Genomic DNA, 16,996 nt, shown 5'->3' on the forward strand with positions numbered 1-16,996 from the left:
CACACAGGGTTTGTCACCCCATGGTTTTCATTCAGCACACTGATAGGAGTTGAAGGCTTACGCGGATCCTCAACACTTTTCATTTTAATGCTGATATCTCATAACCAAATAAATGGCATTTATTTATGTTGATGGTCTTTTCTCTGTTTATTATTCCTTTCTTGAAGGCGACGTCAACTAATAAAGGTCATACTGATAATACTTATGTTTTCTGCTCTCTTGCTTTTTATAGCTCCAGAGCCCAACTTTTAGCACATAATCCCTACCTTGGCTGTCCATGTGTTTGAAATCAATTCTGTTTTTAAATATTGTCACATAAAATGAATTCCTGATGTTAAATCCATGTAGGAACTGAACGTTATGTGAGAATGTTAACTGTAAAAAGAAAATCAACAGGCACAGACGTCATTTGAAAAATATAAAACTTTAATAAAGGCTACATCTCTCAATAATTACAATAATTATAGGTCCATGTAAATCTTTAAATGAAACTCTTTATATAATGTATAATTTACAGTTTTGATAGGATGAAAAAAGGCTGTGGTGTAAAAAAAAAAAAGCCTAAATAAAACAATAAAAACCCAAACACGATTACATGATATCACTAAAAGCATAAAAATATTCTTTCCAACATAAAAACCCTTCTGAAAACCAAGGGATATATATTAAAACCCTGAAACAGGGTAGCACATGGTATGGCATCCATTTAGGCACAGGCGCTGTACTCCTAAAACACCAGCAATAGTGTGTTCTTTTAAGTGTTGTTGAACGTATACTCCTGATGTGCAACACGTGTGTCGATATCCATACTTTCCAATCAATGCATAATTACAATGTTTACAGGAGTTTTGTTAAATACAAAATCATTATAGCAACATTCAAAGGATATCAGAGCCATTGTTCTTCAATGTTCACTTTTTGTTCCCCTCTCAAACTTGTTCTCGTAAGTTGAAATAATTTTGGTGCTTGAGCTGTAAACACGGCCATTATTAGATGGGACAACTTGTGTTCCAGGTCTCCGCTCCGTGTGTTCTGCCGTCCCCCATGCAAAGCCCAATTTACAAAGGCACAACACAAGAATCGAGCTCTGTTGCCAGCCTAAAGACACAAAGAGTGATTTCTGGCAAAGGCGGAGTGACAAAACTACCATTTAAAACTTTCAGCAGCATATAAAACTTGGATTGACCGTTAGAAGCCTCGACTGAAGAATGTTAATTTGGATCAGAGAGGGTAACAAGGCGATGGGAGGTGCTAGGCTAGTGACACATCCTTTGTGTATAGTAACATCGAACAAAACAAAATACGAAACAATTTCACCACAGTATTCTCCCAACATCCAAAGCAGCTTGCCTTTTGGCTGAAAATAGGAAGAGGGCAGGAACAAGGTTGGGAGGGGCGAGTTTTTTCTCTCAATAAATATTCAATATAAACCTTCAACTTGTGACACAACGCATCTAAATACGATACATGTATACATACATATATGCAAGTTATGTATATGCACATGTATAAACACTTTATAACTATGTAGTAAGCTGAAGCATAGGCTGGTTGGTGTGCTGCATCTCCAGCCCTCCTGCTAGTCCGTTGCACTTGACCCGCGTGTCAGTGTAAACGCACAACAGTCTCTCAACATGCATCACAACAGTGGTTATGTATTCAAGAAGCGGTAAGGGGTCCCCCCCCTTACATTGGTCTTTTTCAGTTTCTCATGTTGTTCCCTTGTGTTTCTAAGGCTGGTTGGTTGAGAAAATCAGGGAGGGACAGCCCCTCCTCTGTATTAGGCATACTTCATTGGCTCGTCTTCCTTCAATCGCTCCTTGTGCTGGATATATTAACTCTTGCTTTTTTTTTTTCTTCTTAGCTTAGTATTCATCATTTTTTAGAAATAAAGTTCAGTAAGTTTCCGGAACTTTAGCTTCTGGTGTAAAGGAAGTTGCTAGTGTTTTCAGTCCATCCTCTCTACTTTGCCCAGCACCTTGCCATCATACATGGGCAAAACCGAGGCGTCCTCCCACACCTCCTCGAATACGGCACCGCACTCAAACTCATCGCTGGCTTTCTTAAAGTAGTACCTGAGGAGGAGACAAAAAGAAAGCATGATAATATGCTCTGTGCGTTTTGGTATTGAAAGACAAAACAAATCTAACATGATCTGACTTTGGAAAAGGTGCCGACGCAACTACTTCCATTTGAACTCTGGGGGGACATTGTCTTTAGTCCAAATCAAACACTAACAGACAGACAGACAGACACACACACACAACACAACACAGAGAGCCAGAAACAAATCGTGCTCAAAAGACAACTTAGTCATTGCTTCCATGGCATACTGCACACTTCAAAGGCAAAGAGTGACTCTACCTCACACCGCTGCACAAACACAGCCCCCAAATTTAAACACAATCCAAGCTGTGTGTTCATGTGTGTGATTGTGTTCATCCGCTTGTCCGTCATGACTGCTGGCCATTCAACAGATGCCTATCTTTTTGCAACCTCTCATTAAAGTTGAAGGGTTAATTAGAAGCTGTCTCAATTCAACCCCCGTCCAAACACACGGCTTCTAATTTGATTTGCTGTCAAATGTAGGCCTTTTCTGTCAAATAAATTGACATTTCAGGTGCCTTAGAGTCTGCTGACTTCGCTGCTTGCACATGAGCGCATATGAGCTTCATGTTTGTACCTTACACACACAATCACGCACATGGGAGCGTACATGCAAGAAACAAGTGCGTATACGTACTCAGTAGTACGGACATGGCGCACTCGCGCTCTATTTGTATCAATCCCGAATTTAGAGCGTGGGCTGTGACGACAGCATTCTTGTAATTCCCGCGCTGAGCTTTCAGATGCAGTTTTGCGCTAAAGCCACCCACAAACCTTCCCCTGGAATCCTTCCATTAAAATGAGTCGCCCAAGGAAAAGCAAGGTGGACACAGTGCCGAGCGTTTAAAAGAGAGTGGCCAATTTGGCTCGACGTACACGACGTGACGTTCAGCCACATGAACGTCAACATCAACCCGTCACAGATCGAGGTAAACGGACCAACACCTCGGATCTCGCCTAAGAATTGCCACAACAAATTTTACTCCAGACTATGACGCACTAGCAAACTTTAACAAAAAAGACAGCGGTGTCTACAAGCCTACTGGAATCTACAAAAGGATTATAAGGAAGGAACACAAGAACTTTAAGAGACTGCTCATATGTGTCAGAGAGATTCTGCTCTGACAACTGAGCTGAACTTTTATCTGTTAAGATTGTGCATGGCACAACAGAAAGTTAATGTTCCATGGCTTTTTTTTCTATGAAGAACCCAGAGAGAGTTATTTAGTTATTATTTATTTTCTGTTTTTTCTGTAAAGAACTCAGAGAGGGTTATTTAGTTATTATTTACTTCATTAATAGTGTTATTATTTGTTTCCTGACTTTTTTTCTGTAGAAAACCTGGAAAGGGTTATTAAATAACCGTTATTTGGTTATGTGTGGCTTTCTGGAAAACAATAAAAAATTTAAGCTCCCCTACGATCGTCACACTTTTTCTGTTACAAACTGACACCGGCCCCCCATCAGAGAAGGGAAAGGTTATGTGGCCCTCACAGGAAAAAGTTTGGGGACCCCTGCTCTTGAAGGTCACGGGTCACCTCGCTATTTCACTCTTCTTCTCTCAAGCTGGGATAACTCCCAGGGTTAGTTTGCTCCCAGTGATTGTGACGCCAAGGCTCCTAATGATTTCTTTTTCTTTTCTTTTTTACTTTCAAGACAGAATCAGATCAGCAGGAGGGAGTTTAATGATAAGCTCTATAATGGACAAAAAAAACCCCTAATTTTTACTCTATTTTAAATGGGCAATTACTCATAGCACAAAACAATAAGTGCAGCCTCTATTTTACAAGCCAATTTTTACACTTTGAATACAAAGAATTTAAGTGAAGCCATTTTATCAGCAAATGTTCACCTCAGTGATTGAACACCACATGTACATGGGCATACACAAAAACCCTAAATCAACCATATTATATTGAACCATACTAACTACAGGGCTTGCACAACTTTGACTGGTGTGAAAGTTGTGATGGTTTTCCGAGATGATATTTCTTTGTTTTTGGACTTTGAAGAAGCTCTACATTCATAAAAAAAATGCTACATTCTCACAAATGCTTCAAAGTCATCACCTTGTTACAGGGCGGAAGAGAAAGACAGACGAAACCTTTCCATGTGGAACATGTTTTATGTGGAGGATTTTTTTTCTCTCTCTTTGCAACATCTGGCACCAATATTATCTGGCAGGGCTGCAGCATACTGTTCTCTGTTGTACCACTGCCATATCCAAATTAACCAACTCCACACATTCCGTTGCCATTGAAGCCAAACTCTTCATGTCCACCTCCTTCTCCTTTGCTTTTGCTAAAAAAGTTTTGGGTTAGCAGGGGTGCAAGGACTTGTTTCTCCCTCCCAACAAACAGATGTAGATAGCCCCGGAAGCCTTTTCATGAGACAAAGGAACTACTGATAAATTATGTTTCTTCAGTTTTTTATTCATTGGTTGGTCACTAAATGTAATGAAACAGTTAAATGGATATTTCTTTATCTGTCGTTGGCGGGAGCCACAGAGGAAGGTGCTTCCAACATTTGATTTTAATGCCTGATGCAACAATGGGGGAAAGGAATTTCAAGGCCTCTCAGTCTTAGTGCACAAAATAAAATGGATCAGGCTTCAAAGCCATTTTATTAAGGCTGCCTTACCATGGAAATCAGTACCAGATGTGCAAACAAAATTGCTGCAGAACTCCCACCCCCTTCAATGGATCAGCTCAGCCATTTTTTTTCTCAACTAAAAATCTCCAAAGACTTCACACTCCGTTCAAAGCTTACGACTATATGACCAATAACAATCAACGCTAAAAATGGGAGTGACACACTCATTCTGCCGTTTTTGCTCTGAAGTGGCACAATTCAAATATGCGCCACAGCAGTGTAAGGACAAAAAAATGCATTGGATAAGATAACCTCAGATTAGAATCAGGCCACAGCTAAATGTGCACAAAATATACGATATGTATCACCTATCTAATATGAAATCTAAGGAACAGTGAAAATGCAGCCCAAAAAAAAGGTCCATCATTAAATACGGAAAATGATTGAAGCCAGTGACATACTGTTGAAGTTACCTTCATTTAAACTACTAGTCCAAGCCAAATAAGCTTATGAATGTTTAATATTTTATTATCTATTTCCACATTGTTTCTAACTTGGCTGTTGTCATTGCCCTATTTTGTCTTAGGTTTTGGCCATCAGCCTATATGAGGCTGTTTCATGTGTTCCTTGAATGTTAAAGTAGCCACTGGACTATGTCCCTGTGGAAATATACATCAAACCTTTCCAAAACAGAACATGTATTCATTGTGATCATGCTTTTGTTGCCGGTGCTGTATTTTTACCTGTAATTGCCTTTCTTGCTAAGCTGTTCTTTAAAGTGTCCCAAGGTGAGGCAGTGGGTCTTCATCATACTCCGGTAAGGAATCTCCTCACCACAAAAAAAGTAAGTGACCATTAGTTCATTAGACCTGTGTAGGAAAATGAGACAGTCGTTAAAACATCTGTACTTTTGGTACCATTTATTTATAGTTAAACATGCCAATCAATGGATAGCATACAACAATTTTAGAAACTAAGGGGGCAGTTTAAAATCCTGTATTTTTGTTCACTTCCAATGGTGGATGTGAGATGGATGAATTTGGTGGTTGGTTAACATAGTGTTTCCTATGATGTATTACAAGTATGTTCTAGTTAGGTTCAAATTTATGGGAGGAATGAATCATATCTGGTCACCATCCACCATTCATGAACAAATGCAGCATGTGTGCAAAGGCACGTCCTCTGTTTTAGAAAAGATGATGTGGAAGGTGAGGAAATAGAGCGGAACAACACTGAAATCCTTACTCGTCCGTTTGTAGTCCACAACTAGCTACAGAGCTGCCTCCAGCAGGGAAGGATGTAGCTGGATGGCTCTGGTTTCTGAGGCAGATGGCTGCTGTTGAGTGCCTGTGAAATTCAGTGAAATAAAATGGTCATCTGTGCTCAAATTCGGTTGATGAGACCATTTTGAATCAGATGTCATGGCATAGACTGTGAGTCTTAGTGTAGTCGTACCTTGGTTTTGGTGGCTTGGAGACCTCCTCCAGTCTACGACAGGCCTCTTCGAGCTGTGCTAGAGTGTTGGGTGGTGGCAGCGGAGGCATGGCTGGGTCCTGTAGAAACGGATGGCCAGGGTGGTGCCCACGAAGATTAGTCCCAGAACCAATGCCACCCCCACCCCATAAGGGCTGAGTCCGAGCAGGCTGGTTCTTGAAGTCAAGGGGGCTGGACTTCTTAAAACCAGGGTAGCTGCTAAAAAAAAAAAAAACACGAGTATGAACTCAAGATGTTCAGTAGAGGTCATAATGCTTTGAAATATAGGGAGACACTTACCTGTGAGACTTGTGTTTGCCTTGTCTCTCACTCTCCAGAATCCACTGCCAAACGTTCTGAGATCGGTCAGCGGTATCAATAGGAAGGCATGGTGACGTCATACCCTCATTGGAGGATCTGACTTGCCGTCTAGACAAAGTGCTGCAGCGACTACAGCAGGAGAGAGCCATTTTTAATTAGCGTTTGGGTGAAATACAATGATGAGCGTAACTGAGAACATGTTAACGTTGACACTCACACAGGGTTAAAGTCAGAGTAATTGGCACCTCCTGGAGGGCAGAGGCACTGGACACACTGAGCTGCCTCAACCTCAATCTGCTCCTTAGTCTTTGGCCCAGCATTATGATGGTGGATATAGTGGTGATGGGTATGTTTGGAGGACTGCCGGTCCGACATGAGACCTTTGGCAGAGCCAGGATAAGCACCAAAGAAGGACCCGTGGCCTGAAGATACCAAGGCACCTGTCCGTTCTGGGGAGTGTGAGCGTGGCGAATGCTGGAGCACTCCGGGTGACTGGCAGACAGGCGTCTTCAGGACGCGTGATAGATGATCATCGAGGATAGCTTGGGGGTCCTCCTCACATTGGCTACCAGATGGAAGAAGAGGATGATGGAGGGAGGTGTTGCTGGTGAGATCTGTGCTTTCCTCTTTTTCCTCCTCCTGGACAATGAGGAAACGTAAAAACAATGAAGGATTGAAAGAAATGCTTATAGATAGTCGCACGTGGGAAAGGCAGCAAGCGGAGGAATTTTTGCAACTTACACCAACTTATGTCCATCATCCTCAGAAGTCAGTGAAAGTAAAAGTCTGCGTAACTTGATTTGAATTTCCTTTTGCCACACTGTTATCATCGCTAACAGGCTTTGGGTGTGCTTCATCTATAATGCAGTGTGCCTATGCATAACAAAGACTGGCACTACAGCAAATGTGCCACTAGAGAGTCGCTAAGCGCTAACTATTTGAAGAAACTCCAAGAGTATCGAGAAACATAACTTTTAAAGTTCTACTGGATGAAATACTGGAGGACAGTGTAGAAAGGGGAAGAAGTTGACAGACTTTTAAATCTCTTGGCTTCATCCCTGTTCTTCGACATACCAAATCTGGCATAATGGCATGACCATTGCGTCCCCACTAGTAAGTGGTTTATGGTTTCCTCATAAAATGTGATTTTTTTTTTTTAAACATTAACAGTATTACAAAGAAGGCATTCAACCAAAATGCTATCCTAACGGGGGTCTGACTCGTTAGGGCGAAAGAGTCACCTTTCAGTTTTTAAAATCAAAGCAAATGAGAAATTAAGAGAAAAAAGTAAGGAAATGAAGGGGCAACATGTGAAATCTCATCTTCATATTGTTTTGTATTCCTAATAAAATACAGTGCTTTGAGTGTGAGAATGTTTTTTTTTTTTTATTTCTTCTGATAATATGATACGGACAACCGTGACAATTCTGGTCAATGATTTTGGTGAAATAATCATTATCCGCAATTATCATCATTTAACAACGAGAGGAACTGTAGAGCTGTGTGTGTTTGTGTGGTGTCTACCTCTTGGATCTGCTGTAGCCTCTCCGCCAAAGTACTCATGGTCTCTTGCTCTCGCTTCAGCTTCTCAAGCCGCGTTATGAGTTGGGCAGCAAATGATGCAGGCTCAACAGGGGTCATCTCTTTAGGCAGACGCTGTGTCCTCTACAGGGTAAACAACACAGTGGGAAGGACACTTTAATATGAGGTCACGTAACTGTGGATAGTTCCCAACAGATGCAATATGGCGCATTAATCCGCTGCCCTTGTCCTATTCCAAAAATTCTGCAACTATTCCAAAAAGCATACTCCAGCTGCCCTTGTCCTCACAAAACCCAAATCGTTTTTACTGCCCATCTGACCCCAGATCTCCTCATGGCCAGTGCCCTTGGCAGTGTCAGGCTGCTGGGTAGCAGTTGGTTCATTGCTTGCAGGGGAGGCCCCCTGCCTGCACCCACTGTAGCCCAACCAAGCCATCAGCTAGGCACCGTCTGAAGTCAGCACACTTCAAAGGGCCCTTGTCAAACATCAAACGCACACTAGGGTGGGAGGGACACACAGCTTTAAACCTCCGTATAAAAGCCTGCCTGATATTGACGGAGAAGAGGGAGCGAGTAAAGAAGTGAGTAAAATGAGAGAAGCGGCACAAAATTAACAGATTGAAAATAATGACTGAGAAGTGTAATTGTAAGGTGGCAGGGGTGACAGTAAGGTGCAGGCACAAGCCAACGAGAGGACGCATGAGAAAATTGAAGAAAGGGAAAGTTGTAATTCATTTCCCAGTTGCATGCAGGTGCCAAGGCAGCTAGCTCTAAGCAACTCTAGTCATATCCTACTTTAAATACTGTATATGTACTACCTATTTTTTTGTTGTTATTTGGAACACTGGCTTTCTTGATTTTGACTTTTCTTGCTTCTCTCATCTCTTTGTATACACGATGAAGGGATGAGAAGAAAGGCGAGTGAAGCTGCTGGCAAAGGAGCACCAGCCCTACATGGGGCCCCCCCTGCCTAGGGCTGGTACATCATGGGACTCAGAGCCATCTCCAAATCAGGAGGGAAACATTAAAAGAGTGGGAACGAGAAAAAAAAGAGACTGAGACAGAGAAAAGGGAGGAGGAGGGGGGAAATGAGCACCAAACAGCACTGTATAAAGTACGCGCACAGAAAGCACACAACTCGTTCACTACGTTTAAATATTCGTATTTTTTGCCTCGAACCATCTGAAAACAGCAGAGACTTTGATCCTCCACTGGGACTCAATACTGAAAGTCTCAATGTCCTGTATTTACAAGATTATTTTTGTGGGCATTTGTTTTTATTTTTGGTATTTGACATTTCCTACAACACAATAGAAGCTTTAAGAGTTTGGGCAATGTGACAGTGCTCAGGGAAACTTGTCTCGCTACAACAGTTATAGCAGTTTTTAGTGCAGCAAGAGACAGAAACTATACTAGAAGTACAAGGTACACCGCTTAACAAAACATTTTACTTACTGGAAAGTGGGGAAGTGTAATCTGGCCATTGATTTTGACACTGCGGGTCATCTCTCGTTGGAGGTGCTTCTTGGGAGCCAGCTTATAAGGAGGGATTCCATCTCTGTGAAACAGAAAAAACATAACATCCTTTTAAAATGAAATCTTATTGTTTCCTCTGCTACGCTCTTGCCAACTGCTGGTATTTTTGGACCATTTGCCAATCTTTGTTGTGTGGGGAACAGCTGGGAAGCTGTTCATCAGCTGCAAAGTGACTAACACAACATCCCCCAATGGCATACCATTATTCACACGACAGAAAAGTCAACAGGCCTCACATCTTTTGAAGCCAAGGCAACAAAAACGCACATCACAAAACCCAGCAGAACAATGGGTGAGATATGCTAAACACCCTCCTGTGGACTTCAAATGAGCCCTCCTGATAAGATTGGTCCGTGTCAACTTTGACAGCACTTCTTAATAAAGCTGAATACCCTGCACAAATCTCAATAGCTGGCTGAGACTTTTTTTTTGTGTGTCGCTGACATCGAGCATGTCATTAGGAAGACATTCTAGCCTGCTGACAATCAAGCAATTATTATGGGAATTTTATTTTCTCCAGTTTGCTAGCCTTTCAAGTCAGTTGCCACTTAAGCTGAGCCAATTATCTTGGCCGTTTTGGCCGCTCAGAAGTATCTGACCCAGCCCAAATGCTACTTTTCTACTGCTGCTTTGAAATCTCACACTCATGCACATATGCACCCACTGCCATCTTAGTTTGGCAAGCGTTTTACTGTGAGCCTCTGATCTGAGGAACATCAAAAGGCTGGTTTGTAAGATAAGGTAATGTTTGAAGTTGGTGCTGCAACATTCCCCAGCGTCCAAGTAAATCCATAAATAAGATATAAGCAAAAACTGAAGCGCCCCCCCCCCCCCCCCATCCACTTCTTCTTGTTCTTTATCAGAGAAATGAGATTCAAATTTGCCCGGTGCCTTTTACCCACTAATCAAATTGTTCCCTCGAATGAAAGACGAAGAAGCTCTTATTGTATTACTGGAATCCATTTGGGTGGAAAGACAAAAGAACTCTAGTCAAGGACGGGAGAGATGTGTATCGGAGACACCAAGGTCTCCGATACCCATCTCTCCTCAGAATTAAAAGAACATGACATTTGATTGGTACTTCACCATATTCAACACACAAAAGGCAAAAAATTATTATTGACATCATTCTTATTCATGTTACAGCCAGGCTGTCGTGATTACGCAATTCTTAACGGTGTCCTCTAGTAAAACTGCTCTCTCCAAAACCAACAAGTCATCCTCCTGCATCAAAGTGAAGGGAAACTAGAAAAGACGGCTTGACAAGAAACCTACTCCTATCAACACAATATCGATGAAATGCTGTAGTTTGAATCAACCCAAACTGTCTGCACATTGGTGATACAATCTGGCATACAAAGCGTGATGGCTTTGTGTAAGTTTTGGAAGTGAAAACAGACATACTTATTTCATGGCTTCATGGGCCCTTTACTTTATGGGGATCTCCTATTTAGTTGTGCAAGTCATTTTCAAAGCAGCCAGCTACCCTTTTATCCCCATAAGCCCCCCCTCACCCAACAATAGGCTGAAAGCGATTCAGTTAAGCCCTTTATACTCCACGCACTTTATTTTCTCACTCTCTTGCATTTTGAGCCCCACCACTGCCGCAACAGGCTCAGGAGGGTGGAAGAGGGACGCTGTGGAGGGTTGGGTTGGAATGGAAGTGATTTTTGGGGGTGCACCAGTCTGGCCAGGGGGGAGTTCCTCTGTCCCAAGGTCTATCAATGAGTAACCCCTGTGAAAGCCTTGCAGACACATGATCTCAGCACGCCACAGAGGCCAGTGGCAGGAAACCGACCCACCATGTGAGTAAGCCTCCTTTCATTTGGTGCCAACATTTTTCAGTGAGTTTGTCTTGAGGCCCAAATGGCCATTTCCCTCCCCCTCTCCTTTAGCTCTTCAAAGAGAAGAGCGATTAGATAATATGAAGAAAAAAAACATGTCTGTTGTGGCAGAAGGCTGGGTGGGAGGGCTGAATTTCACATTTGAGGAATGAAGCAACACCCCCACCCACATCAAGACAATCTCATATTTTTCTCCCTACTCACTCCCCCACAAGTAATGCAACAGAAAATAAACTATAAAATAAAAAGGTATTTCGAAATAATGCCTGTTGCACTCCTCACCCTGGACCCCATGCTAACGCCACATCGATGGGGTTACCTGGTTAATTACATTATATGCAGGCCATTTTGGGGGAGCGTGCTGCAGCTGTCAGACGAAATTTAAAAAAAAACATGAGTCCATTAATCCATGATAACAAATATTATTCTTCGCCCCACAGTTGTTTTCCTGGAAATGTGACAAATGTGACCAGTAAATGGATTGGAAATCATTTAAAGTCACATTATCTCCTGAAGAGCACACATTGATAAAAACACTTACACGCTACTGTCTGTCATTGACATTGAATCATCAGTGGTGGCATCACTGGAGATCTCACTGTCATTGGCACTGGTGGCAGGAGCAAAGATGTAGCCAGAGTTGACAAAATACGGGCTGGCATTGTCTCCTCGACGGTGTGCCCTGTGAACAAAAGAGGAATTGACATTTGACATTTTTCCCGGTGTTTCAGTTCAAATCAGAGTCTGTGATAACATGACAAGTCATTGATGTGCATTAAGTCAATTAAGAAAAAATATAAAGGACTACTGGGAGTTTGTTTTGACGATGTCCCCGGTCGCGTTCTATAATTTCCACAATACTGTGTCATCCACATTAGAGATCTGTCTCTCATTTTCTCATGCCAACATTTCCCTGCTCTCCCCCTTCTCGCATTGGCTCTGTCCTATAGCGTCTGTGAATCCCTCCTTTCCCCAAACTCCCTCGCTCTCCTTAAGTCTTTCTGTGTGACTATCTACTCTCCTGCTGTGTTGCATTCCAGTTGTAGTGGTGAAGGGGGGGATGGGCAAAAGGAGGTAGGGGGGAACTTGAGCTTTTCCAAGCGTGGGGGGAGAGGGAAAGGGGGTAGGAGGGCCCCTTTCTTTATGAGAATGCCTTCTGCTGGGAGTGCTGAGAGGAGAACCCCAGCATGACTAAAGCTGTAGGCCCCAAGCACAAACCTGACCTTTGGAAGGTCCGTGCAAAGAGTCAGGTATTTAGCACAGCTGGGCTTTCTGCACCCCCACTCGCTTTCTGCATCTCTTGTTGCTTCCACGATCCCCCTTACTGTCTTCACTTCCTCCTCTCTTGTCTCTACCGGCAAAGAATACTTAGTCTCTGACAAGCAATTTACTTTCTAAACAGGAGAGATAAAAGCGTTGCATTGTTGTCGCACACAAATAGTGAACTGAGCGAGGATGTTTTGACCACACTGGAATTGCATATGGGAGATCTAAGAAGAAGAAAAAACACTAGAGAATCTGTGCAGTGCCAAAATTAGTTCCACATGTTTGAGATGGAAATGGGGTTGACCTACAGACATGGTAAGGGCCAAAGGAGGGGGGGCTACGGGTGATGCAAGGGAGAAAAAGCAGCTTTCTGCCTCCGAAGTAATTTTTCACTAAAAACATAACAAGAGTACACATCAACAACCACTTTGTACACTTGGTCCGAACTTATCATAGACATTCACATGCAAAATGAATAACGACGGTTTGAAATGATCTCTGAGTGGCAATACAACACACAAGTACAGTTCCGTTTCTGTAGTGCACAATGAAGAAATTAGTTTCAACAAAAGCATGATTTCTCCGGAACTAGTTAGCAACCACAATTAGTGTTCTGACAAAAGCCATTTTAGCTTGACTGCAAAGTCTTTTGGTGGCTGACATTTGATGACATGCTGACTGCATAAACTGTACATTTAAAAAAAAAAAACGCATTGCTAAGCAAATACACTTTTCTTTCTTCATATAGCCCTAATAGTCTGTCACTTGATGTGTGCAGTCAAGTCTGGACCGGAGGAAGAGTTTCAAAGCACAGGAAACTTGAATAAGACAGCAGAAAGTTACGTGCAGACACCATTTACGTAAAAGGAAGGGTCAGCTCCATTGATGTTTTGTACCCAAAACAGCCCCCTTAACTAACTGCAAGGCAGGAGTACAGAAACATAAACCATTTACGTAAAAGGAAGGCTCAGCTCCATTGATGTTTTGTACCATAACAGCCCCCTTAACTAACTGCAAGGGAGGAGGACAGAAACATAAAGAATACTATTCTGGGGACCCTTTGATCAACTGTCTCTTTCTCCTGGCCGGTTCTTTACAAGAACTGAGCTGAGTAAAGTATCCAATAAAAACTTCTAAACAAACATAGCGGTGCAATAAGACACATCGTTCAGGAAACACTTTTCTTACCTGCAACTGTTCTCCACAATTTCAGCAGTTGGCCGGAAGGTAGCAGTCGCCCGCAAGGATTTAGCTGAAAGTTGGACCACAGAACCGAAAGCCTTTGGCCTCAGGTCTTGACAGCTCCACTCCTCTTCCTCCATAAGAGGTGGAAGATATCCACACATAAGCTTGAGGCTGCCGAGTGCGCCGTGATTCGCGTAAGCTGCATTCTCGCAGCCAGTGCGCACATACTCGCGGTATATGTCAGACGTTAAAAACATCTGGTAAGCGTTCTCTTCCATGTTGGACTGGATCTCTGTTTGTGCCTGGTCAAACATGGCAGAGTCTATTTGTTGCTTTTTAATACCATCCCTTATGTAGGTCTTGGTGGCAGGTTTGAGCTGCTTGGCAACAATGCTGTTGTTCTCAACGTACCGTTTGAAAATAACTTTGGCAACTCGCATAGTTTTGGTATCCTTCAAGTCCATTTGCCTGAAGCCGTTGCAAGCAAACCAAAAGTCCAAAGTGTCCACGCAATTCTCCTGCTCCAAAAAGGTCCGAAAGAGATGAGCACCGTCTTGATCGCCAAGAAGAAAATGTAAAGACTTTGTCCACCGGATCAGCGGTGAGTCCGGGGACGCACTTCCCTCCGGCTCCCCCAAGCCATCCTCGTTCCTCCTCCGAGCGGAGCCGGGGAGCGCGGCAGCAGCGGGGTTATCGTTAACCTTATTAAGGGCTTTCATTTTTCCAGACCGGCTGGGTATGTAGCATGACGACTCTCCCTCCTCTCCCGGTACCGGAGGACGAGGAGCATCTTCTCGGAAGCTACTGCTGATGTGCTCCGTAAGCGCCCTGCTCATGGCTCCGGCTCCAGTTGCCTATGTGAGAGTGCAGTGGTGCCTCCACTGAGCTCCAGCCTAATCCTTCTCACTCTCTAAAAGCAGCGGGGGAGCTTCTCAGCTCCTCTTCACTCTGAAACACACAAAGTATTGATCTAATCAAAGCCATATCCTGCTGAACTTCAAAGGAAGACATCAAGTAAACAGTCTCCCAAAAAACAACTCAATAGGTTCAGAGAATGAAAAGCTTTTTTTCCGTTTCATTCGTCTATTTATAATCTAAATGAGAGATCAAATGAAACCCACATTCTCAACGTGCAGTGATCTGTCACATCAAAACATTTTAGAAGAATAAATAAACCACAGCATTAACTCTGCAACATTCTGGCATTTGTGGCTTACACGTGTTTTCCTTTAAAATCCACGCCGATGGCTTCATTTCTAATTAACTCCCACTTGCGACCGCAGCATACACCGATGTCACTCGCGCACAAAGTCACACTGACTCGTTTTGCTTTCGGAGCCCAACACTTTAGTCTCCAGCTTTCCAGGCATGAGTGGAGGTACGGTACAGTACATCTCACGTGACCGTAGTAAAATCGTAATAGGGCTAAGCAGCCCCGCGGGAAAATCGGCTCGTTTGCGCGTAAAGGTTACCGATCAAAAACCAAATGCTTGTCAATTACGGTTTTGTAGTTACAGCTTTATAACGCCTAACCACGTCTCTGTCTCCAAATAAAGGTCACATTTGTTTCATCGCTGCAAGTTACCGGACGAACAATCCATTTTAAAAGAAGAGCAGTATATATTGCACGTGGAAAAATGGTATAGTTTTAAAGAAGGCGTAATACAAATTCGCTTCGTAAAAGAAACATACCATCGCAGGTTATATCCAATGGGGTTGCATTTTAAAAGTTGAGTTATTCCATATTTTCGAAAAGCTGAGGCAGTCCACAACTCTCATGGCAAGTAATCCAGCACAAAATACGAACATGCGCCGCATCTACCGAACGTGCCACGCGTGTGCCTTCCCGAAGCAAAGCACTGTAATATAGCTTTCATCCCCATTCAACAAATGACCTTAGAAGTGGCAGGCTCAGTCCCTATGTAGCTCTCTGGGGGTGTCAAAATCTGGAGTACGCAAAACCAAAAGGAGGGGGCTCCGGTTGTAGAATACATCCCACTTTTTTCCCAGCTATAGGAGACGCGCAGACGGAGAAACGGTCGTTTTTTTCTTCTTTTTATATATAAAATCTGAGCCACGTGTACGCGCGCACGCAAGCACACACAGACACATAAGCTTCTTATCTCTCCGTATTTCTCGCCCACAAACAAGAAACATAGCCCCGCTTTCTCAACTTCAAAGCTGAGCAGCAGCACATTAAAGCGGCCAAGAGAGGGGGCCTGTGAAACAGCTTCGCTACAACTTACCATCCATGTTCTTCTCCAGCAGCCTGCCACATTCGAAATCGTTCCAAGTTTAGGCAGTCCCGACAGTTTGCATTTCACCCGCACCCTGCGCTTCCCTTCGGTCCTATAAAGTTGGACAATTCCCTAGACGTACATTCCCTAAACAAACGCCTGTCTATTTATTCAGCCGCAACCCTGGTAGTGTCAAGAATCGAGGGAAACACACGTACCACGGATGTTTGTAAACCAACTGAACTGAAGGTTTAACACTAACAGCGGATACTTCAAAGAAAAGAGGCTGGCCGGGTCCTGGAAGATACATAACAACATGCGAATAGTTCTTCACCTCAAAATGGCACACAACCTAACCATATGAAATAACATGCAGGGAAATCAATACAAACGGTTCCGTTTAACATGTTACGTTGCAATGATTTGAATACATCCAATCGTGAGTAAACAGTTTTCAAAATTAAACTATATTTTGGGGCGAAGAATCAATTCACTTGTATACTAGGACCTTATCAAAGACACAATCGCGCTAACTCCCTGAGGCTTTGGAATGTCAGAAGTGATCTACCGAACCAATTCTCTAGTGTACAACTGCACTGTATTCTCACGGGGTTTATACTCTCCTAGTTTGAACAGGAACACAACGAAACACAATCAAATTCGAATGAACAAGGTTTTACACAAAATCGCAGTAGACATACAGTGATCCCTCGCTACTTCGCGTTTCGTTTATCGCGCTTCACTCCATCGCGGATTTTTTTTCCTCCAAATTAAAAAAACATTTAACAGCCAAAATAAAACTTCTAAATCGAGGAAAAATGTGTCTAACCTTTAGGACAATGTAGTATTGCTCCAAATGTTCGTTTACATTTCTTTAGAAGTCCGTTTTCGCGTG

At 42.9% G+C, this 16,996-nt stretch overlaps 1 protein-coding gene across 4 annotated transcripts; it reads right to left on the reverse strand.

Annotated features, from left to right (window-relative positions):
• Nucleotides 1-408: 408 nt before the first annotated feature.
• On the reverse strand, nt 409-16,362 carry LOC133151475 (axin-2-like). Of its 4 annotated transcripts, none has more exons than XM_061274548.1 (11): nt 16,111-16,362; nt 13,868-14,812; nt 11,955-12,095; nt 9,489-9,591; nt 8,017-8,157; nt 6,710-7,131; nt 6,472-6,621; nt 6,154-6,390; nt 5,944-6,045; nt 5,442-5,567; nt 409-2,075 (listed from the first exon to the last, which is right to left on the reverse strand). In XM_061274548.1, the coding sequence occupies exons 2-11, from the start codon at nt 14,698-14,700 to the stop codon at nt 1,949-1,951; spliced, it is 2,382 nt and encodes a 793-aa protein (XP_061130532.1). In that variant the 5' UTR covers nt 14,701-14,812; nt 16,111-16,362; the 3' UTR covers nt 409-1,948. The 4 variants fall into 4 exon arrangements, with proteins under 4 accessions (XP_061130532.1, XP_061130534.1, XP_061130531.1 ...); XM_061274550.1 differs by lacking the exon at nt 16,111-16,362 and adding an exon at nt 15,557-15,911 and having other exon boundaries at nt 6,154-6,387; XM_061274547.1 differs by lacking the exon at nt 16,111-16,362 and adding an exon at nt 15,557-15,909.
• Nucleotides 16,363-16,996: the final 634 nt, after the last annotated feature.

The sequence above is a fragment of the Syngnathus typhle genome, linkage group LG3, assembly GCF_033458585.1.
Source record: "Syngnathus typhle isolate RoL2023-S1 ecotype Sweden linkage group LG3, RoL_Styp_1.0, whole genome shotgun sequence".
In the NCBI taxonomy this organism is placed as follows: Eukaryota; Metazoa; Chordata; class Actinopteri; order Syngnathiformes; family Syngnathidae; genus Syngnathus; species Syngnathus typhle.